The sequence below is a fragment of the Sinocyclocheilus rhinocerous genome, unplaced genomic scaffold (assembly GCF_001515625.1).
Source record: "Sinocyclocheilus rhinocerous isolate Xijiao unplaced genomic scaffold, SAMN03320098_v1.1 scaffold551, whole genome shotgun sequence".
In the NCBI taxonomy this organism is placed as follows: domain Eukaryota; kingdom Metazoa; phylum Chordata; class Actinopteri; order Cypriniformes; family Cyprinidae; genus Sinocyclocheilus; species Sinocyclocheilus rhinocerous.
This window is the reverse complement of record NW_015624564.1, coordinates 636,093-658,918: the sequence shown is the minus strand read 5'-3', so window position 1 is coordinate 658,918 and position 22,826 is coordinate 636,093. Positions and strand designations below refer to the sequence as shown.

General features: G+C 36.7%; 2 protein-coding genes across 6 annotated transcripts in view; both read left to right on the top strand.

Annotated features, from left to right (window-relative positions):
* Positions 1-1,226, top strand: part of LOC107743376 (H/ACA ribonucleoprotein complex non-core subunit NAF1-like) — a 5,788-nt gene extending 4,562 nt beyond the window's left edge. For all 3 annotated transcript variants that reach the window (XM_016556578.1, XM_016556571.1, XM_016556586.1), the window contains exons 7-9: positions 283-334; positions 503-593; positions 731-1,226. In XM_016556578.1, the coding sequence (XP_016412064.1) occupies positions 283-334; positions 503-593; positions 731-1,068 (481 nt within the window). In that variant the 3' untranslated portion in view covers positions 1,069-1,226. The remainder of the gene's footprint in view (positions 1-282; positions 335-502; positions 594-730) is intronic.
* Positions 1,227-5,214: 3,988 nt separating this feature from the next.
* The window catches only part of LOC107743325 (coiled-coil domain-containing protein 136-like), a 31,148-nt gene continuing 13,536 nt past the window's right edge, over positions 5,215-22,826 (top strand). For all 3 annotated transcript variants that reach the window (XM_016556504.1, XM_016556497.1, XM_016556511.1), the window contains exons 1-5: positions 5,215-5,346; positions 5,622-5,856; positions 18,691-19,011; positions 19,235-19,309; positions 22,036-22,347. In XM_016556504.1, the coding sequence (XP_016411990.1) occupies positions 5,802-5,856; positions 18,691-19,011; positions 19,235-19,309; positions 22,036-22,347 (763 nt within the window). In that variant the 5' untranslated portion in view covers positions 5,215-5,346; positions 5,622-5,801. The remainder of the gene's footprint in view (positions 5,347-5,621; positions 5,857-18,690; positions 19,012-19,234; positions 19,310-22,035; positions 22,348-22,826) is intronic.

Here is a 22,826-nt window from a genome sequence, read left to right as displayed (position 1 = left end):
TGTTTGAACGAGGCGTTTTAGGAGGGCGTGGACCAGTCTTAACTTTTATAAAGAATATCTCTTTGGGTTTGATACTTTAGTCTTTGCAACTTTAGGGATCTTATCTATTCACGAACAGCTTGTAACACTCCAAAGAGAAAGGAAAACTTGAAATCGCATCATATGACCCCTTTAAAGAAAACTTGGGTGTGCCTCAATGTTATTGAAATACGCTTATCTTCAGTGCTGTTCTACTATGGTATTTTTCCGAAAAACATTTACAAATTATTTCTCTCAAACAAGGACCAAAGGCTCAGATGCATCCTGGAAAAATGACCAGGAACCACCCCCTGAGGTAAATGTGCCCTTTTTGTAAAAATTATTTAGGAAATCAGGTCAACAAAGGCTTAAACTCTACTGAATAGAGTGATATCCTGCCCTAATAGTATGCCATCAGTATTATCTGTTAATAAGTGATGGTTTAGCCTCTCCACCGATTGGTTTTTATTCTGTGTGTATGTAGGCACTTGATTTTAGCGATGATGAGCAAGAGAGGCTGGCCAAACAGAAGCTTAAAGAGCAAAAGAGACGGCAACAAAATGATTCTGACTCAGGTGAGTCAAACGGTCAATTTTATGTTCAATTGTTTTGTTTTTTTACCGACGTGATCTGAATTCGAACCTGAATGAGCACCACACATAATGTTTATATGCGCTAACTGCTCTGTTAAATCACTGTTTTTACTTTCCAGAGGACGAATTGGATGCCCATAAAGGTCCGCCCCCTCATAAATCCGGCCGGCGGAAGCCCAGACAGAACCGCAACGTTCCCCGTGGGCAGCACCACAATCGTGGCGGCGGTTTCCATAGCAACTATCACGCTCGCCCCCCCTTCCCACCGGAATACATGTTCCCCCCTCCAGATCCACACATGTTTCCCTTCCAGGGCCCAATGATGCCACCTTTTCCCAGACCGCCACCCTTTCACATGGGAATGGCCCCGTGGCCCCCAGGGCCCAATCAGGGCTTTATGTTCCAGCCCCCAACCCCACCTCCACCTCCACCTCCTCCACCACCGCATAATCAGTAAAGCTGTGACTGAATCCTATTTACAACCTGCGCCCTAAAAGGGATCACAATCTTTGCATACTAATACAGCTGTATACAGGTGTAAAGTATGAATCAAGCATAACTGTATATTATTAGAGTGCAATTTTTCACTTTCTATTAAAAATGATTAATTTCTCACTTTCAGTGTGTCTTTTTCGCTGTGTGGTGTCAGACACGATTGCTCTATTTTTGAAGCTGCTTTATTCCACTTATTTATACACTAAAAATTGGATTACTGTTCCTGTTTTTTATAGTACTGCTCAGAAGTGGAAATGCAAAATGTTGATTTGATGCACATGTGAGGGAAAAAAAGACCTGTGAAATATTAAAGGGATAGTTAACCCAAAAATAAAAATTGTTCACAGTAGACAAAGTCATACAGATTTGGAACAAGTGAAGGATGAGTGTTTGACGATAGAATTTTCATTTTTTGGTTAACTAAACTTTTAAGCAGACATGAACAGGTTCTATAAACAGTGACCAATCCTGAAATAATTATTCCAGGGGTCAATATACCCATATGAATATCGATGGAACAAATTAATATGTATTTTTCTCAAAGTCTGTGTGAGTCATTCATGAAAATAATGACAACATGGAAAATGGCAAGGGACGTATTAGAGGTAAGTAAATTTCTCATTGTTTCTCCATTACATTTTAGATTAATTAATACCGATTTGATGCTGTTAGTGCTTGAGATGGAGTTATAAGGCTTAATTTTGTGTTGATCAATCTCAGGTGACTTATTACAGCTCAAGTTATCCAGTCAAGAACAGTGAGTGTTTTTTTCTTTTTTTGACAATATTGTTGTAATTTAATATTGTCTAATTACCAGTTTTGTGTAATCTAATGGTGAATGGTTGATAAAGCAGCATACAGTTGATTCTGGGCTTTGTGTAAATTTTTCTTTCTTTATACAGTATTAGCATTTTAATTAAGGTTGTGTATAACTAAATCATTTCAGGGCCCCCTTGAAGTTTTATAAGGCCCCCTGATTAAGAACCTGATTTAGTCAAATCTGCTCTACAATCATAAATGACACCCCAGGTCTATTGTCATTTTGCCATCTTTAACGAAACCGGTTCAAAATAGCATCGGCTCCGTGCCCTATCCCATGATCCCATATCCCTTTCCCTACTGATATTATGGATGTCCCAGGGATGCTCTTGTCTTTCTGTTGTTTAGAAGCTGTAATTCTGACCTCAGCAACCCGAGTGTTGTGACTCAAGGTCGCAGTGTGTTTCCAGCAGATTGGCAGTGCCCAGGGCAACGCAATCCATCTGGGATCTGGCAGTTTCATTCGCTTCTGTGCAAAATGGGGCACCTGGATGGAAAGCGTGGACTGCGATTGCTATCTCAACCATGTTTGAAGCTCTGAAACAGGAAAGGAATGTGATACTTCACAGTGACGCCTCATTTAATAACTAGGGGTACATTTACTAAGGTCAGATTTAAAAAAAAAAATCATAAATCTTCCTTAAAGAATTTTAAGAGATGTTATGCAGAACACCAACCTGTCTGGATATAAAATATACTGTAAAAGTATTATTATTATTATTAATAAAATGGAAAAAAAAAAAATGCAACCAGAAACATTAACTACACACATTGTTAGCTCATATTTATCTCCTCTGAAACATAGAAGGTTAAATTTATTATAAAAAACAATATATGGCATTTCAACAATTCGTCAGTGGACAAAGTCTGAGTATGAAAAACGTTATCCACCAATTGGCTCTACATAGTAACTTAGTTGACAAGTAACAGTTGACAATTTTACCATTTTGATTTATAATTTCAAATGCTGCAGCCACGTTATTTTCTAGACCAGGTTAACCTCATACTTGAATATGTATTTAAACTTAAATCATAAAATATTGCAAAAACAATGTACCCAACAGGCTTCCATGGGGTTGTTTGGTCAGTAACATAGTAGACGGAACATTTGCATACATAAAAAAAAATATTTTATTAAAGAAATTTTAATTTATATGCTATATATCTAAATTAAATGTATATAAAAATATATATAAAAAATTTTTTTTCCTTAAGAAAATTGGTAGGAAAAATGGGCATGAAATGGCCTCTACATTGTATAAAATATCGATCCTTTGCTGTGGCAGATCGTAGAATTCTGCAGCTACAAAGGAGTTCTTGTCAGTTTGTTTGCTTTGAGCTTAAAACATCGATTCCCTTTGAGTTATTTCGGTGTTTTTTGTTAAACAGAGAGTAAATGACCGATACGGAGCGTGTAAACGGACAAATAAACATCCCGTAACCTTGAGCAGGTGTAGCTGCGTAAGTATGTGATTAAACTTTAAGCTTGCACTTTGCACAGGACCCGTTCCAGTTTCTGATGACTTCCTTCCCTGTTTTGACGTGTCATTTAAGGGGAAGATTTCTGGCCTCGTTTCAGCTGAGATTCGGTTGCCTTTCAGCGGAGCCACCCGGTTGCCAAGCAACGCCGTCAGGTTGCTGTGACAGTCTCGGTAGCAGCTCGTCTCGTGTTAGTGTCTCTCGTGCTCTGACACGAATGTCCCACAATCTGAATGGTTTTGCAAACAGAGAGGATACAGTAGCAGCTGTAGTTTCTTAACGAGTGAAGTAAAGTTCCTCGCCTAACTGTGGTAATTGGTAAGGGCTAATCTGACCAAGATATGTGTCACACAAATAAGAGTTCTTGTCCCCTCACTAACTGTTCGTGTATTTATAAATTAACGATCCCTCATGGCATTACTAGCCTTGGTATGTTTGTTTATAGCTGTTAGAATAGTATACATGCGACGTTTCCTTTAGTATATAGTAGGCTACGTACTGTGGGCAGGTATAGTGAGTTCATGTAAATTGGAACACCTTTTGCCATTAAGATAACTGGGAAAAATGGACCAATTAACCCTATATACCGTTTACTGTTAATATTTTGAATTAACGTTTATTTTTAGTTTTCATTTTAATTTTAGTTAAATTTGTAGTCATTTTGTTATGTGCTTTTGTCATTTTTATGTTGCTATTTATGTTTAATTTATTTAAATTTTATTTTTAGTTCAGTTGTAGTTTTTGTGCGTCAACTTAAAAAAATATTTCAGTTAGTTGCCAGGGAAACATTTCACATTTTTATTAATATAATTTCTCATTTTTTACATAATTTCTCATTTTTATTTTCTTAATAATGTAGAGACCACTACAAATTATACTATTTGTTTTTTTTATATATTTGTTTATGTGAATTGGTATTTTTGTTACTATTTGTTAATAAACCTAAATAGCATTAAAAATAAAGACCACTACAAAATGACCAGTTTACTATTTATAGGTGTGTGTTTGAGTAAATTGAACATTTTTGTTTTATTCAGAAAAAAAGAGATACATGGTCAAAATAACAAAAACAATACAGTGCTTTCAGATCTTGAATAATGGCAAGAAAACAAGTTCATATGAATAAAAAAAACCCCACAATACTAATGTTTTAACTTAGAATGAATTCAGAAATAAATATTTGGTGAAATAACTCCAGCTTTAATGTGTCATTATGTGAAATCTGAAAACATAGCATATTTTTATTATTTTGACCAGTTGTCATTTTCTGCAAACAAATGACAATATTTTTTATATGGAATCTGGGAGAAATGTTGTAATTTCTCGAGTTTACAGAATAAAACAAAAATGTTAATTTTACTCAAACACATACCTGTAAATCCAGAGAAACTGATAATTTTGTAATGTCTCTTTTTTTTTCCAGAGCTGCATAGAGTGAAGACTTAAAATAATAATCCTTGATAATATTAATAATAATAATAATAAACTAAAAATAATTTTTAAAATAAATAAAATGTAATTAATTAATAAATAAAATTATAATAACAGCCAAATAGAATGAAATATATTACTATAAATAATCAAAAATCTAAATGTCTTATACCAAACTTTTTAGTTTGTTACTTTGCAGTCATCATGGACCCAAAATGTATATTAGTGCAAAAAGCATCAAGATGTTTTCAAAAGCCAGCTGAATTGAATCTGTGAGACAATGGACCACACAAAGCAATCGAAAAGTTAACAGATGAGAAAAGAACAAACTGAGGTAAAAGATAAAGGGGGAGCAAGAGAGCTGAAGTGAGTGAGTGAGCGAGAGAGCGAGGGGGAAGGAAGGAGGGAGGGGAGGCGAGAGGAGGGCACGCAGTAAACGACACATAATGCACAGCGAGTAACGGGAATGTAAGCTGTCAGTGTCCTGAGCTGCACACAGATCTCATTAAAGGTAAGCAGAGCAATGCTTTCTGTGTGCTTGAGACTCTCAGAATGATTATGTTGCTGAAATACCCTTGATGCTGTGCAGGGTTTCAAGCTTTGTTTTGTAAGGAGGAGACAATAAGAAACAGAGAGGAGAGAAGAGAGGGAGAGAACTGCACAGTTGTTCAGGAAGAGCAGTAAATCATCTATAAGCAGTTTAGACGGTGATTTCTGCAGTTGTTTAGAGGGATATTGAACTGATCTGTTTGTGTGTGTGTGTGTGTGTGTGTGTGTGTGTTTCAGGATGTATCGACCATCGCAGCACAGTGTGTGTGGAGCCTGACATTCCTCGCAGGGCTGTGTGTGAGTGTCCCTCCTGTTTTCTGACCATTATCACTGCGCCTGCTTCATTGGCGAGCGTGTGTTTGGACATCTAACCCCCCTCCAACCCCCCACTTCCTGAGGCCTGTCGCCACGACAACCATGGACTGCGGATTGCGTCTGCCGCCTGTCATTGAGGAGGTCTTGGATCCTGCAGGTGTGTGTGTGTGTGTGTGATGTATCTACAGGTGTTCATTTGTGCAACGATGCATGGAAATAATTATTGTTTTCTCTCCCCCTACATGCATCTGCATTGTTCTCTGGTCTGTCATGAGGCAGAATGTTGTTTGGAAGGATGAAACAGTCTCGCTGTCTTTGTCTGATGTTAGAGATAGAGAGAGCAGTATCAGTGTCAGTCAAAGGAAAGGTTATATGTGTAACTTGGTGAAACAAATATGAATAGGTAAACAACAAACCTCAAAACCTCTGAAACTGATATTATGATGTGATGGTGGTTTTCTGTTTACAAGTCATGGAATGCAACTGCTGGTAAAATTGTGTTAGATGATATGATTTATTTTCAGATTAAGTTTATTTTTCTTAAGTCTTTGGCAAATTGTTATTTTATTTAAATAAAATGTAGTTAATCTTTATGTTTAAGACAACAACAACAACAACAAACAATATTTGATTATTATTATTAAATAATAATAATAATAATTTGCCAATGGGGTAAAAAAAACCCCGAGAAACAAAATTCTTAGCATGTTTTAATGGTCTTTTTTGAATAATTTTTAGGTGTTTTATTTGTTTGTTTTTAGTTTTAATGGAAAAACATGGACAAAGTTAAGTTTTAAAAAAAAAGTATAATAATAATAATAATAATAATAATCTACCTACGTTTTGAATAATTTTTAGGTGTTTTATTTGTTTGTTTTTAGTTTTAATGGAAAAACATGGACAAAGTTAAGTTTAAAAAAAAAAAGTATAATAATAATAATAATAATAATAATCTACCTACATGGATTATTATTATTAACTCATAAAATGTAATTGCAAATATAACAATAATAACATTTTCTTATACTTTTTGGGGGAATCATCTATCAAATAAATTAGTTGCCTCTGCATATTAAAAGATGGGGAAAGTATTCAAAAAATAATAATAGTTTCATCTTTAAGTTATTTAAAATTACTTACCCTCCACCGTAGCTCTCAATTCTCATTTGTGCTTGCACATATTCAAACTTTCCAAACTTGCCAAATTTTGACACCATTGATTCTCATGCTTCTAATAACTAATCTTGTCAACCAGCCAAGTTTTGTGTGCTGTGGTCTGCTTGTGTGTGCCTGCTAGTAAATTAAGGCTGTTTTGTTTTCACATGCTGTATATTTACATGTAAATGGAGTAGCTTTTGTTACCATAGATGGAGAGGCTTTGAAGATGTGCAGCAAGGGATTATGGGAAACCAAATATGGCTTTCTGATATGTTGCATGCTCACTAGGGTGTTGTTATGAAACTATTGTATTTTGAGTGTCTGGGCACATACATTTATAGGCACACTGTAATGCTGTAGATTTCTCCTTGGAAAGGCTTTTATGTCTTAAATAGCTGTTGTCTGAGGACTAGACGGATTGTTTTAAATTGTGCCTCTGATCAAAAGCAGCGCCGTATGTGATCTTCAAAGCTTCAGTCCCACCTTCTCTATCTCCATTGCTCTTTTCCCAAAGAACCTCGCCTCCTGCGACAAGACGCACAAGGATTGTTTTACTTGATCTTATATGGTATTAATTGTGAGAAATGTTTCTGTAGGTGGACCTGAGATGGAGAGATAGATTGAAGGAGGTTTGGGGAACGAGAGAGAGGATCATTTTAACAGCACTTCCACATCACACTCCTTATTTGCAGTGCTTCCATGACAATTCCCTCTAAATGCCCTGCTGATTTAGCCAGCAGTGATGGTGCTGCCTACCTCTCCTCCATCCACCAGACGCCCACATGTTCCACATTATTCGAGTGCCACTTGAATTCCCTGTCCGCCCCCGGATGATGAAAACACATGTTCTTTCTCTCACCGCCCACATTCTGGGTGCCATAGCAGTTACAAAGTTTAGGTCCAGTCGAACCCCAAAACTTTCTAGAGGCCCTTTCTAAGTTCATGCCTGTTTGAGTCTTTGTCCATGCGAGTTGTCCTAGAAAACTGAGTACCATCGTCAAGAGATTGAATGCTAAGAATTTGTATGTAGTCTGTTTTCTTTTTTCTTCTCACGCTGATAGAAAAGTCAGTTGTCGACTTGTCCCTCAGTTTGTGCACTTACAATGGAAGTCAATGGTGCCTTGCAACAGGAATGTTAAAAAAATAATACATATATATAATGTTTGAGTTTATGCTTATTAACATTGTCCAAATTCTATCCAAATTTTCTACTCTTGTCATTGTCAAGCCATTTAAAGGTGTAGTTCACCCAAAAATAAAAATCACCCTCACTCCATCCAATATGTAGATTGAGTTTGTTTCTTCATCGGAACAGATTTGGAGAAATGTAGAATTACACCACTTGCTCACCAATGGATCCTCTGCAGTGAATGGGTGCCGTCAGAATGAGGGGTTAAACAGCTGATAAAAACGTCACAATAATCCACAAGTAATCCACATGACTCCAGTCCATTAATTAATAAACGAATCCATCATTAAGCTTCAAACCATTGCTTCAGCCTAAAGCCCTTTATCCAAAATATTTCTTTTTTTATAGTTGTTTCGTCTGATTTAGGAGAGAAATATGCATATATCAAGCACCATTTAAATCGAAAACAATCGAAAACAGTTCTTAACAAACATTGTGATGTTTTTATCAGCTGTTTGGGTGACGGCACCCATTCACTGCAGAGGATCCATTGGTGAGCAAGTGATGTAATTCTAAATTTCTCCAAATCTGTTCTGATGAAGAAACAAACTCGTCTACATCTTAGATGGCCTGAGGGTGAGAACATTTTTAAGAACATTTTCATTTTGGGTGTACTATTCCTTTAATCTGTTACTTGCACATAAAATGCAGAGAGATACCAGAAAGGGATTGCTTACATATCATCCACATAGAATAGTAATTTTAAAAAATGAGATTTTGGACAATTTTGCTGCTCTAAAACATGTTTTACAAACATACAAGCTTCAAATTATGTCTTAGAAATGCCTTGCGTCAGAGACTTTTCTTCAAGTGCACTTATACTATACACTTTTTGTTTGTTTGGACAAGCTGAAGGATCTATTGAAGTTATTTCCTGTTGTAATCAACAGCATGCCACAAATGCTTTTTTATGAACCCAGAACGTTCTTTCGTTCTTGTTTATATGTTGCGGAGGTTTACATACGTTGACCTCTGAACTCCGACTGACACAAAGAAGGCATACTGCAGCTTTCCTTCCTCCAAATCTTCCTCTCCTCCTTCCTGTGGGTTTCCTCCCTCTGTCACGCGCTGACCCCATCTCAGATGTGAGGACTGGAGGGGCTCTTTAGAACGTTCCAGAAGAGCTGACGGCAGGAATCTCAAGGGCAGTTCAAGTGAGATCATGCTCGGCTAGCAAGAGAAGTTATATGCAGAGAGAGATAGTGTGTACGCGCCGCACGTCTCAGTGAAGGCCCACACACAGAAAAAACTTTCTCATGAGTGAGAGCTCAAGAAGTCCACCGAGAGCGTGAGAGATCCAACTCACTTTTCTTTCCCCCTTCTGCTTCGTGATGTGAGTTCTGTGTGCTTTTTCTCAAAACATTCAATCAGAACATGACCCAGTTTACTTCTCTAATTCATCAGTGCACAATGTTCTAAAGGAAATAAAGGCTGTTCTTCATAATCTTTCAATAAAACTTTCTCCACCTCTGAAATGACTTTTCTGATGATGTAACCCAGATGGCATAGATGGGGAAAAATATTATTAACCCACTAGATTTTGACAAAAACTCACTGGCATTGTGCTAGGCTGTTGTGAGTAGTTGCCAGGACATTGCTATGTGTTGCTTAGGTGATTTGAGTGGTTTACAATGTGGCTACTATCAATCTTGCCAGATTGAGGACACGCAACAGGAATGAGCGCAGTTGACAGTGGAAGGTGACAGGTGAGGAGCCTTACACTGTAAGTTGCTGAGTTGATTTATCAGAGTTTGAATATGTTTCTGGTCATAGAGCTTTTTAGATGGATGCCAAGGCTTTTTAGGTCAGGTAGAATCTGCGATCTCTGACTCCGTTAGTTTGCTGGCTTCCATGGCTATAATACGCTGTGTTTCCCACCAGCTGGTAACCCTGGATGTCAAAATACTGTTGGGTAAATTGGCAGTGGGTAGAATCTGCGATCTCTGACTCCGTTAGTTTGCTGGCTTCCATGGCTACAATACGCTGTGTTTCCCACCAGCTGGTAACCCTGGATGTCAAAATACTGTTCGGTAAATTGGCAGTGGGCAGAATCACACCGACCAAAAAAAAAAAAAAACAGACATTCTGACACGCAAAGCATATTTCAAAGTAGAATAACTGGCTGTAGTGTTGTTTTTCATCTGCAAACATGTTATGGTACAGACAAAAATTACATAGAGCACCTTTAATGTATTGCAAATACCATTACCATGTAAAAGTATTATAATTGTTCATTCTTGTTCTAATGTATAGCGTTTATAATGTTCTTTGAAAGATTGGTTTGGTGTTTTTTTTTTTTACATTATATAACTCAGATGACGAGGTTGTGTATGTAGCTTTTGTGCATGTAAAGTGCAAATAATTGTTCATTCTTGTTCTAATGTATAGCGTTTATAATGTTCTTTGAAAGATTGGTTTGGTGTTTTTTTTTTTACATTATATAACTCAGATGACGAGGTTGTGTATGTAGCTTTTGTGCATGTAAAGTGCAAAATGATACCAGTAGGAGTTATTGGGGCTTGGGCATGGGGCTGTAACCATGGCAACAAGGCGATAGCGCGTGAACTCCTGCAAACTTGAACGTCATGCAGCTCCTCCTTTTGCGTCTATGAGAGTGAGAAACCAACAATCTCGTTTTCTGGTGCTGCTTTCTCCTCTCCGTCTCCCTTTTTCCTGCGTCCCACTTCTGCCTCTCCTCTCTTTCTCTTTCTCTTTCTCTTTCTCTTTCTCTTTCTCTTCTCCTCTTCTCTCATTCTACCTTTCTTCCTTACCAAGCCAGGATGGAGTCGACGTGAATAATTCATGCCTCTCCTCACTGCGCCAGAAATGTGACACGGGCACACACACATTTAAAGCACTCTAATGCTTCTGGGACCCGGTGATATCTCACTTAAACACAACTCTCACCCTTTTCATGCCACATTTATGCAGTCTTCTATTCAAATCTTTTATTCTGGCTTCATGGTGTTATGACACATTTATTCTCTTGTTCTTTAAGAAAAAGTGTTTGATTTTGATGTTTCCCTCTTGTGTGTATAGAGAAATGAATCCGAATGAAGGACACAGTCAGTGTGACTTCTTTGTACACGAGGATTGTCTTACAGTTGTCTGCATGTGTGTGTAATGGTCAATGATATGTGTCTGTAAATGTTTCGGACTGGACGGCTCTACTACACACTACCAAAAGCTCAGATATCGTGCAAACAGGACCAACAGAGATAAAGGATAGATTTGGTTTGTTCTAAATCTTTTATGTGTTTTTGTTCAGGACTAAGGGAGCCTCTGGGGAGGCTATTAAAATGAAACATTTAGGGACAAATAACCAAATAAAATACAGAATCGTTTGGTAAAGATGGTTGTTCAGTGTTTTATGTAGTTGAGTTCACAGCTTTTTATACTACAGCACTGAACAGCTGTTTTTTTTATATATATATATATATAACTCTTTTATTACAGTAAAGCTATGTTGTGAATATGTATTTTTTAATACACATTGTCACATGAACAAGTTAGAAACCTACACATGGCAGTAATGGTTCCTGAATCATTTCAAATGACTCACAGTGTTGTTATCGTTAGCTAAAACTATTCAAAATAATTTTCAATAATTGAATTTAAGTTAAAATAAAATATAAAATGAAAAACTTTAACATTTAAAAAGATTCAAATTAGAAATGTTGCTTTGGCAACAGTGTTGGAAAAAATTTATTTGGAAGTACTAAAAATACTAAAGCTGAAATAAAAATAAATTAAAGCTGCATAGAAATATATATATATAAAAAAATAAATAAAAATGACAAGAGCACAGAAAAAAATCGCTAAACCCTAAACTAAAATGAAACGAAAAACATACAAATGAAAGCTAATGCTAAATTATAATACATATTAATAAATATATAATAAATAATATGAAGTATATAAATCACTGTTCAGTGAGGTGGATTCGGTAACATTTCTGTATGCTTTACTTACAGAGTGAATTTGATTCAAACCACTAAACCACAAGTAAGTTCAAAACAGTTTTATGTATATTTCTGACTGATTCATTTAAAAGAACTGGGTTATCGGTGTCATTTTTCCATGAATCAAATGTTACAACCCACATTGTCACAACCTCTCATTTTTGCATGCTGCAAACACTGGATTGTGCTCTTTAAACTAGATTATATCGGACAAAACTGAGTTTGGATGGACATAAAGCTTTCCAGACTTGATTTTAAATAATTAACAGCCATTACGTAGTCACAGATGGAGCACTGCTTTCTCTTTTACTCACTCATACTTGTATTAAATGCTTTCTGCTGCTGTGGTAATGTCTAGGTTGTCAACACTTAATGAGAACTAATTAACAGTGTCACAATAGAGGAGAAGGGAGCAGACATGGATCCATAATTGGGGTGTTTTGAGAATGCGTAATCATCCCCCACCTGTGAGGCCTCATTGATATTCCTGAAACACGGGTCTGTACTTACGAGCGGATGCTGATTTACATTGTGTTAGTGTGTGTTTACGTATGAGTGTGGTAGGGCTATACAAGCATTGTTTAATGCATGTTTTTGAACAGTTTGCGATATAGAAAATGTCACACAGTCACCTCCTCTTCTCTCTGAAATGAATGCTTGCAATATGAAATCAAAATTGACCTTGTTTTTGTGCATAATTCATCAGTGCACATTATTGTAAGGCTTGTCTTTTATAATCTTTAATCAAAACTTTCTCTGTCTCTGAAATGACTAATTTTCCTGTCACTACAAGGCTATATGAAAGATTATGTTGATTATTCCAGTTAGTGCTGTCTCTTACAGGAACAGTGTACAGAAATAGGAAACGTTGTCATTTATTCATGAACCTTCATGCCTTTCCAATCCCGTATGACAAAAATTTCAGTGTAAAACACAAAAGGAGGTGTTTCACAGAATGTTCTGGTTGCTCTTTACATTACAATGAAATTGAATGAGGATGTGGAGCTCTAAAATAGACAAAAATGACACCATAAAAGTATTTCATATGACTTTACTATATTCTTCCCCTCTACACTTAAACTCAAATTTTATTTGCATTTGCATAGATTCAAAATGACACGTCATTCCAGGTTTGACATTCCAGGTTTCAGCCATTGAGTGATGCTAAATTGCTGTTAGTTGTAATGTGCCCTTGCAAGTATGTCAGTGCAAATTATTATTGGATACTACTGGATATTTTTGCCCTTTTTCTCACTCCAAGCTACCTTTATGACTTAGAAGGGTTTTGTCGACTACTTTTATGGTGCTACATTTGTTTTTATTTTTTTATAGCTTATAGATTTTTTTATTTTAATTTATTTTCCATATTCAATGCAGCTTTATAGAAAATAATTATATTCATTTTTATAATATCTTAACATCTTCATGCCTTATAGTCACATTTAGCAAATTAGAGCTGGGAAATAATATTGTTTACATTTTTCGATGATATAAACAATCAAGCATTTGAATTTTGCTATATCGTGTATATCACTTTTCATGCATATACTGTATGTATGCAGATGAAGATGGATATTATCCAGCTTTAAATATATGGTGTGATACATATGTGACAAGGAACGAAAAACTCAGTTTGATGTGATAGTGGATAGTGGAGAAATAAACCCTGTCACTATTTACATTTATTGAATGGAATAGAGCAGCATGAACATTCTGCAAAACATATTCTTTTGTGTTCCACAGAAGAAAGTGAGTCATACAAGTTTGGAACAACATAAATGTAAGTAAAGTATGAAAGAAATGTCATATTTTGGGAAACTGTCCTTTAAAAGCAATTAGAGCCACAGCGCCCATTATTAGGACTTCTTATTGTGTACATTCGCTTGAAGGTCTCTGTAGGTGACTGTTACAGTCCCTTTTCCCATGCATCTGTTTTTCACCAGAGCTGTCAGTTTATTAACTGACAGGCACTGTTTAGCCAGCTCAGTCCGGGTCCTTTTCGCAGAGATTTTGCAGTCTATACTTACCCTGTGGTTTACTGCAGGCTTATACAACAAGCAAACACCGACCACATTACTTTCCTCAGTCAGAAACCTGCAGCTAACGCTCTGGGAGCCCGTTTGACTTTATGAGCAGCAGTTTAACTGACAAATTCGACTTTTGACCCATTACTGAAGATGCAGTAGAAAGCACTTTAGCCTTTGCACCGCACTGCAGCTGTACTGGTACTTGTTTTTGGCAGGTGTTTGCTATGGAAAAACAGCGCGCTGCATTGCAGTCATGCTTTAATAATGAGGAGGAATGCAACTTAAGTAGAAAATGCCTTAAGTGTGTATGCAAGAGTCTAGTTTTGTAGGTTAGTCTAAGTCTTTGTGTTTTGTGATTGTATGTGTGCTGAAGGTGTTTGCTCTACTCTTGCTCCTTGATTTCCCAGGATTTCCCATCATCTTTCTTCTTCCCAGTGCTGGGCTCAGTTTAATAATTATGTTTAGACTCTGATATTCTGTGCAGCTCATATGGTGGTGACAGGCTGCATTAAATTAAGTGTTTAAATATTATTTTTGGATTTGATGGATAACTTGAGAGTATAAGGCTGAAAGGTTTGTTGAAGGTTAAGGTTAAGGTCAGTGTAATGTTACCCTCGGCTAGCACTGGGAGTGAGAGCAGCGCTATAAACAGGAAACTGATGTCACAGTTTGGATTTTAGCCAGACACAGGCTGACCATGAGCAAAAAAGCAAATATGCATGTAAAGTTAGTTAGTGTATAATAGGGGTCTTTCAGGCCAAGGACTAGAAGAGAGTGTTGCATTTTAAATAAAATGCCTATAGTGAACTTTTCCACGACATTCTAATTTATTGAGATGCACCTGTATATGATACTATAATGTTGTATTTACATACTTATTTTATGATGTTTACATTAAATATGCATTTAAATAATAATTACTGATATGTAGATTAATTAACTTGTATGTTACATTTGAAATGGATTAAATATTTTTATTATTTGAGATTTTAATTGTGTGTGGGACAATGAAATGTAGCTGAACTTCAGCTTCTTTAGCAACTATTTTATTTTATTTTATTTTGGATGGATAGATGGATGAATGCAGTACTGCTGTGGACCCCCTGTGACCCCCTGATGAAGACCCCTGAAATACTGTATTTAGTTAGTTTGTCCCTCACTGAGATCATGTCATTCTGATTGACTGCTGACAGTACTGGCATTATGATTGACAGGTCAGAACACAGGCGATAGCATAACTAGAAAGGGTGCAACACATCTGAATACATCAGTGTTTGATTGATGTTGTTTTTGTTATGTTGAGAAATTAGACTGGATTTCCTCCAGTGCCGCAGGCCGATCCCAAAGCCACACTTGTGACCAGAATGATATTAATTCTCTGAGCTCATGAGAACTCTGTGAACTAGACGAGAACTATATTTGTCTGTGTTTGTGACGATTGTAATGGGACTCTTTGCACGTCAACATTTAATGCCACTCATGATATTAAGATTAAATATGAGCCTCTGGACATGGTCTGAAATAGTTTCATTTGATTATTATCTCCAAAGTGCTCATTTGCAAATTAATTGTGTCAGTTGTTTTGTAAATGAATGTTCTGATTTCTGAGATGGGTTTAAATTCCACATAATACATTTCTCATTCATTTTGATGCAGCTGCAGATTCCATCATGGAATTGTAATCAGGCAAAATTACACAAATTAAGGAACAGACTCTTGCATTCTCCTGAACTATGTCTGTTGAATAAAGATGCGGCTGTTTTTATGAGTCGTCGTCATGCATGAGAAAATCACAAGAATCTGAGTTCAACAGGAAGTGAGGCCTCTGTTATGTCAGCCATTGCATATATGGTGCCTGTTATTACAAGAGAGAGAAAAAATCAGTTCACATGTGTTTTGTGTTCTGTGCAGTGTTAGATTGTGCATGTACATGTAATTTTCTAAAAAATTTACTTACCCTCATGTAGATGAGTTTATTTCTTCAGGACACATTTATAGAAATCTAGCGTTACATCACTTGCTCACCAGGATCCTCTGCAGTGAATGGGTGCCGTCAGAAGTGACAGTTTAATGTTAAAAAGCCTTAATGATAGATTTTTTTCTTACAAACAGACAGGCAGCTTTACACTTCACAAGATGTTAACTGATGGACTGGAGTCGTGTGGATTATTGTGATGTTTTTATCAGCTGTTTGGACTCTCATTCTGACGGCACCCATTCACTGCAGAGAATCCATTGGTGAGCAAGTGATGTAGTGCTACATTTCTCCAAATCTGTTCAGATGAAGATAACTCATCTACATCTTGGATGGCTTGAGGGTGAGTACATTTCAAGCAGATTTTCATTTTTGAGTGAACTATTCCTTTAAATTTTAAAAGTATATGCAGAACTATAAGTTTTGTATCAAAGATCATAGACTGACAGCACTACTTTGTACTAATTATACAGAAAACCAGAGATGCTGCTGTTGCGTAATTTTGCCTTATTCGTCCTGAGGGATGCTTCATGATTGCGGTGTGCATTGCCTATCCAGTGATTGATCCAGATGTCTGTCTGCGTGTAAAAATAATTATCTGTCCCCACAGAATAATTCATAGCTCAGATACGCTGGATAAAGCTGATTGGTTCCTATCAAAGCTGCCTATAATCCTTTGAGCTCAAGACCCTGCCTGTTCTGCTGCTTCCGCCTGTATGTGTGTGTGTTTCCCCACTAGTTCATTATTATTTTATGTTTGAAAGACTTTAATCTGCAAAGCATGATCAATAATACAGCACAGGGCTCATTACACGGGAATATTACATTCAGGAAGAGAGAGGGAAGCGAAGAGAAAACAAACAAGGGGAAAAGAGAAAGAGGGAGTGATCAGGAGAAAGAAAGACGGAGGAATGGAGGGGGAGGAGTTGCTGGCAAGACAATTCATTTTCCGCACTGACAGATTCCGTTAATCCCACACAGCCATCTGATCTAAGAGGATCAGAGAGGTGAATCGTCTAGTCAGGTCTGGCATGGCCGACTGTCTCTGTGTCTTGTGTGTGGACCTGGCGTCGTTCACAAGCATTAACCAGTTTAGTTTTGCCTTGTGATATTATAGACATATAGCACTGATTCAGCTAAATTATTTAAGATACTGCTTTAATTATGTGTCTATTCATATACTCATACATATATACACATCTTATAATGTATTAATAATAATAATGATAAAAATAGAAGTAGTAGTAATAATATATATTTAAATAATTATACTCTCACACACAATCCTTGTATCATTTAAGAGATCTAGAGTGTGAGATTGTAGGAGAGATGAAGTGTGTGTAATTGGCCAATTGAATGGCCTGGTTCTCTTGAGTTCAGAGGTCAGAGGGCAAGCGAGTGAAACCACAGAGGGCAGCACCTGTTAACGCTAGAGTGAAGATGAGAGAGAGCGAGAAAGATGGTGCTAAGAACGGGGTGGGAGATTTAAAAAAGAGAAACAGGTGACTGTTGGAAAGAGGGATGGACCCGGGAAAGAAAAGGAGGATCATTTGGAAAACGAGAATGAAAAATAGCTGATGTGAATCGTGCAAGGCAGGAAATGAGGGTGTGATGAATAGAAAAGCAGAAAGGGATTGGAGAGAAGGAGAGTGTTGAAATTAGCTATTTTTAACCAGTTGGCTCCTTCCTTTGGTGGGTGATTAGCACAGACTGTACAGGAGAACGACAACAGGAGGAGATCAGATGCTCACTTTGTGTTCTTTCATTCAGTTTGTTTGTCACTTTTCATGCAGCATAGAAAAAAATCACATGAGATCTGTTTAATGTCTTATTTGATAACATTTATTTTAATATTTTATCTAATGTATAGTATTAATGATGTAGGTATGTGTGTGTGAAATTAGTATTATTATTAATAATTTAATGCCATATAATATATATCTATATATGTGTATTATATATGTATATATGTATAGTATACTGTTTTGATTGCTTGAGGGGGTCTGGAGGTCTGTTGGTGGCAGAGAGAGATGAGAGCTGGGGGCCAGCAGGTGTTGAAGAGGTTCCTCAGATGAAGGTGTTGGAGTGGATGGATTTAGTAGGTTCTCACCAGAGACGACAGGTGGAGGTTAGGGGTGGGGGTGTGGGACATGTATAGCTGCACATCTCATTTCCAAACAGAGAATGTGGGTATGACAGCGAGACAACTTTTAAATGTGATTTTGCTGGATGAGTTAATGTTTATTAGAGCAGAGAGGATTCAGCTCAAGGAATATTGTAGGTTCAGTACAAGTTAAGCTCAATTCACAGTATTTCTGTCAAATAAATAAATAAATAAATAAAATAAATAAATATTGACACACACACACACACACACACACACACACACACACATATATATATATATATATATATATATATATATATATATGCACTCATACATACATATATAGATAGCAAAGGAGTAAATGTGTGTATTAACATGATTTTAGTGTGGAAAAAGTCACTGACATACCTTTGTAAGTGTAATTTTTATTTGTGTTTATCTGTGAAATATTAACGTGTATATACATACATATACATATACATATATAAATATCTGACTGCTGAAAAAATTTTGAATCAAGTCTTGCATATAATTGACTGATTAATTTATCTTTGATCTCTTTTTCTGTCTCAGATGATGTGTGCGACTTGAAAGTGGAGCGGCCAGGTATAGGCAGCGAAATGACGGCCAAAGAGCGAGGCTCGCTGGAGGACAACGAGGAGAGAGACCAGGAGGAGGTGGAGGCCGGAAATGGAGAGAAGGGGCAGGAGGATGAGCGGGAGAAGACGGAGGTGAAGGAGGAGGAGAAAGAGGGGGCAAGAGAGGAGCAAAGAGGAGTGGATGAAGAAGATGAACTAGAGGTGCTGAGGTCGCAGGTGGTGCAGCTGCTCCTGGAGCTGGAGGAGACCAGAGAGGTGTCGCAACGACACGAGGAGAGCTACAACGAGCTTCAGGGTGCGTATGCTAATGGGGTCTGTTTTTAGGGTGTGACATCATCATCGGGGAGTTCCCTCTGAGCATGCTCAGCTGTCACTGACCACCAAACCACCTGTTGCTTGTCATGCCCTCACACAAACATTCCTGGCTTGTTAATATTGTCGGATGCCAGTGATAGGTTACTAATTACATTTCTAATGTCCCTCCAGCCGCCTTTTAATGTTGTTCTGTTGCTTTGTAGGTCTTTTGGAGGAAGAGCGGCTGTCAAGCGCCCACCAGGCCGAGAGCTTTACGAGACAGATCCAGAGACTTCAAGGTGAACAGAAACAGAATTAGAAATTGATGTGTATGCACCACAGTGCTAATAATTGAAGTCAATGATAAAATTAATAAAATTAACTTAGTAGACTTCAAAAATGACAGATACAATTTGTTTTACTCAGTCATCAAGCAGCACAAATACCTTCTTACATTCAGCATATTGAATAACAGCTGTGTCCAACGCTAATGAATAAACATTCTTGATATATCAAGCTTTTTTATGATTTCAACACAGACCCCGGATAATCTGAAGAGGCTATTTTCATATTCATATCTTTGTGCTGTATTAAAAATAGTTGCTATGGCTATGGTTTGAAATATTATACCCATACTACTACCCAAAATTATACTATTATACTACTACCCAGATAACATTTGCCACAATGTGCAATATACATTATAGTACAATGCACTGGGTACTTTTATCCCACAATGCAATGTGCTTGATTACACCTTCCTTTTCTTGAAACATTTTGGTTTGAAAAACTTTAAATTACTGAAACTTTAATTTCTTTAATTAAAAAAGTGTAATTATTTTATTTTATTTTTAATTACTGTTTCATTTTGTTTTATTTGACTATTTTATTTATTGTCGTTTTGTTTTGTTTTTGTCATCTTATTTAATTTACTATTTTATTTTAGATTTTTATTTTATTTTGTATCATCTTTAATTTAATTTAATTTAATTTAATTTAATTTAATTTAATTTAATTTAATTTAATTTAATTTAATTTAATTTAATTTAATTTAATTTAATTTAATTTAATTTAATTTAATTTAATTTATGTTTCAAAAATAATATTTGGATGGCACTCTCTAAATGTGACAATGTAGCATACTTCTGTTTAAAATCTTAATGTTTCATACTGCGTACTGTTTCACATACTTTTTTCAATAGTAGACAGTATGCACTACCAATGCAGCTTCATTATCTTTATGAATGCATTAAAATTGATAATATCAACTAATTGCATTACTCTCTGCACGTCATGTTCAAACACTTCCGCAATGTCTTCAAACTCTTTGTATTCAAACTCAATGTTATCTGTAAATGCATTATTATGGAGATTATATCAATCAGTCAGGTTTGAGTGCTACTTTGGTGCAAGAGGGAGTAAAGAGGGCCTTGTGTGAGCCGTGGAGAGATGGAAAAGCAGAGATGATGGAATTGTTGTTCACTTCCCCAGTGACTCACTTTCACTCTCTCAGCGGCTGTGCTGTAATTAAATTAAATGAACTGTGAGGAGGCAAAGTAAACCTGCGTTTGCAGAAGAGCACGGGCTGTACCGAAGTATCATCATGAGTAATAGAATCACAGATATGAATAACACAAACCACTGCCAGAATCAGATTCACATGCTGGATACCGGAGAAAACGGTTCTTCGGTTTAATCACAGCCTGTGACGAAGTTTTTTGTTTTTTTTTGTTTTTTTACGGTGTTCCAGCCTTGCAAGAAAGAGACTGATTATAGTTTTCCAGAAGCCCCTGCAGACTAAAATTCACACTTTGTGTTGTTAGTTTGAGAGGTTTTGACATTTTTTTTTGCTACTTGACAGCTGGCTGTGCTGAGTGAATGCTGTAATGAGACGTGAAACAAAGGCCTGTATTTTTCACTTCAAATATCCTTGATTTTCAGTGAAGTGGCCGATTATAGACCTCAAATGGTCTTGATGTCCTCAAACGGTGCATATATAAATGCTACATGGATTTTATTAGTTAGTTGACAGCTCATAAGGTTTTACAAGTGTATGCATACTTTTCCTACCATTTGTAAGATATTTGAATTAGCTTTTATTTTTATATGGTCAGTTTTCATTTTAATTTTAGTAATTTGGTATGTGCCTTTGTTAATGTTTTTTTTTTCTTTAATATTTCCATTTAACTTTATTTCATTTGTATTTCAGTTTTAGAGTCATTTTAGTAGTACTTCAATTTCAAACTTATTTATTTCAGTTACCAAGTTGCCAAAACAACATTTCTATTTTTTTATTGATTTTATGTTTAAATTTGTTCATCTAATTTTTATATTTTATTTTATTTCAACTTTATTTCAAGTACCCAAAACACACACACACACACACACACACACATATGTATATATATATATATATGTTTTAGTTTTATTTAACAATAAAAAAAAATCAAGATTTAATAGATTTTACACAAAAGTGGATCGGAAATAAATTTTATTTTATTTATTGTGTATTTTTTTTATTACTATTTAATTTGATTTATTTCCAAAATAAAACCTGGACATCACAAACTGAAATAAATGTGTATCATACCATTGTTTAAAGTGTCAATTTTTGGATCCTCCATACTGTTTCAGATATTATTTAAGAAAAAGTAGGCAGTATAAAGCGTCATTAGGTGAAAAAATAAGTTGTTTTTTAGATATTCATTCATACACAAAGAATTAAACCTGTGCTGCCCGAATCAGTTTATAACGTATGCTTTATTATTTTGTCTTATTTTATCTTTTAAAACTTTTTAGGCACTTGGGGATACATTTTTCTCACTTATTTCCCAATAACACATATCAATACCATGGTATTACCTAAGAGTACCATGTGAATGCCATGCTATATGAATACGGTTTTATGTTATACTTTGGTACGTATCAAAGTACCATTGTATTATCATATGACTGCACTGCAATACTTTTTATTACCCGATTTTCAGTTAAAAAATGTTGTTCTGTCCCTGCTTCTGACCCAAAGCCCAGCTGCGTTCAGTGCAAGAGGAGCTGGACAGTCTTGAGGAGGAGAAGGCCAGTGAGCTGTGGGAGGCGCAGGAGGAGCTGCATGCGGCACAGGAGGAGGTGCAGGAGCTGCAGCAGGCGGCGGAGGAGGCGGCAGCTGAGCGAGAGAATGACATCGCCCTGCTGCAGGAGGAACTGTGCCGTCTGCGCGCCACGCTGGAGCGTCTGCGGGGCACCACGCAGGAGTACGAGCTAGAGCTGACCACACTGCGGGCCGAAATCAGCATGAAGAACCAGTGCAGAGAAGAGCAGGAGAAAGCAGGAGGAGAAGGTCTGATTCCCACCACACTACAGGCTCCCAAACTATGCCAGCTAAAACGACCAGTTTTTATCAGCTTGAAGTGTAGTTTATACTGGCTAGTGCTGGTTTGGTGCTGGTCTGGCTGTTGGCTGTTTGCTAGAGATTAGTGAAGCCTTGCAAAGGTTGGTCAAGGATGTCCTGTTAGTCAGGGACACCAGCATAATGTGCTCCAAAACACAATGAATGTAACTAGTTAACCATACCATCTTCCTCATCCATTTAATCTGTATATTAAATACGAATGTAGTGGGATTCACTCGTATGAAACTCAACACACTCTTAAAACTGTGGTAATATGGGAGTAAATGACCTCTAATGACCTCTAATGAGCAGTGAGTACAACAGGGAAATAATACAGCACACACTCATCACACCTCTCCAAAACAACTCTCTGCGGTTGGCAGGACGGGCCCATTTTCCATGAGGGTGTGTGTGTGTGTGAGATCTGT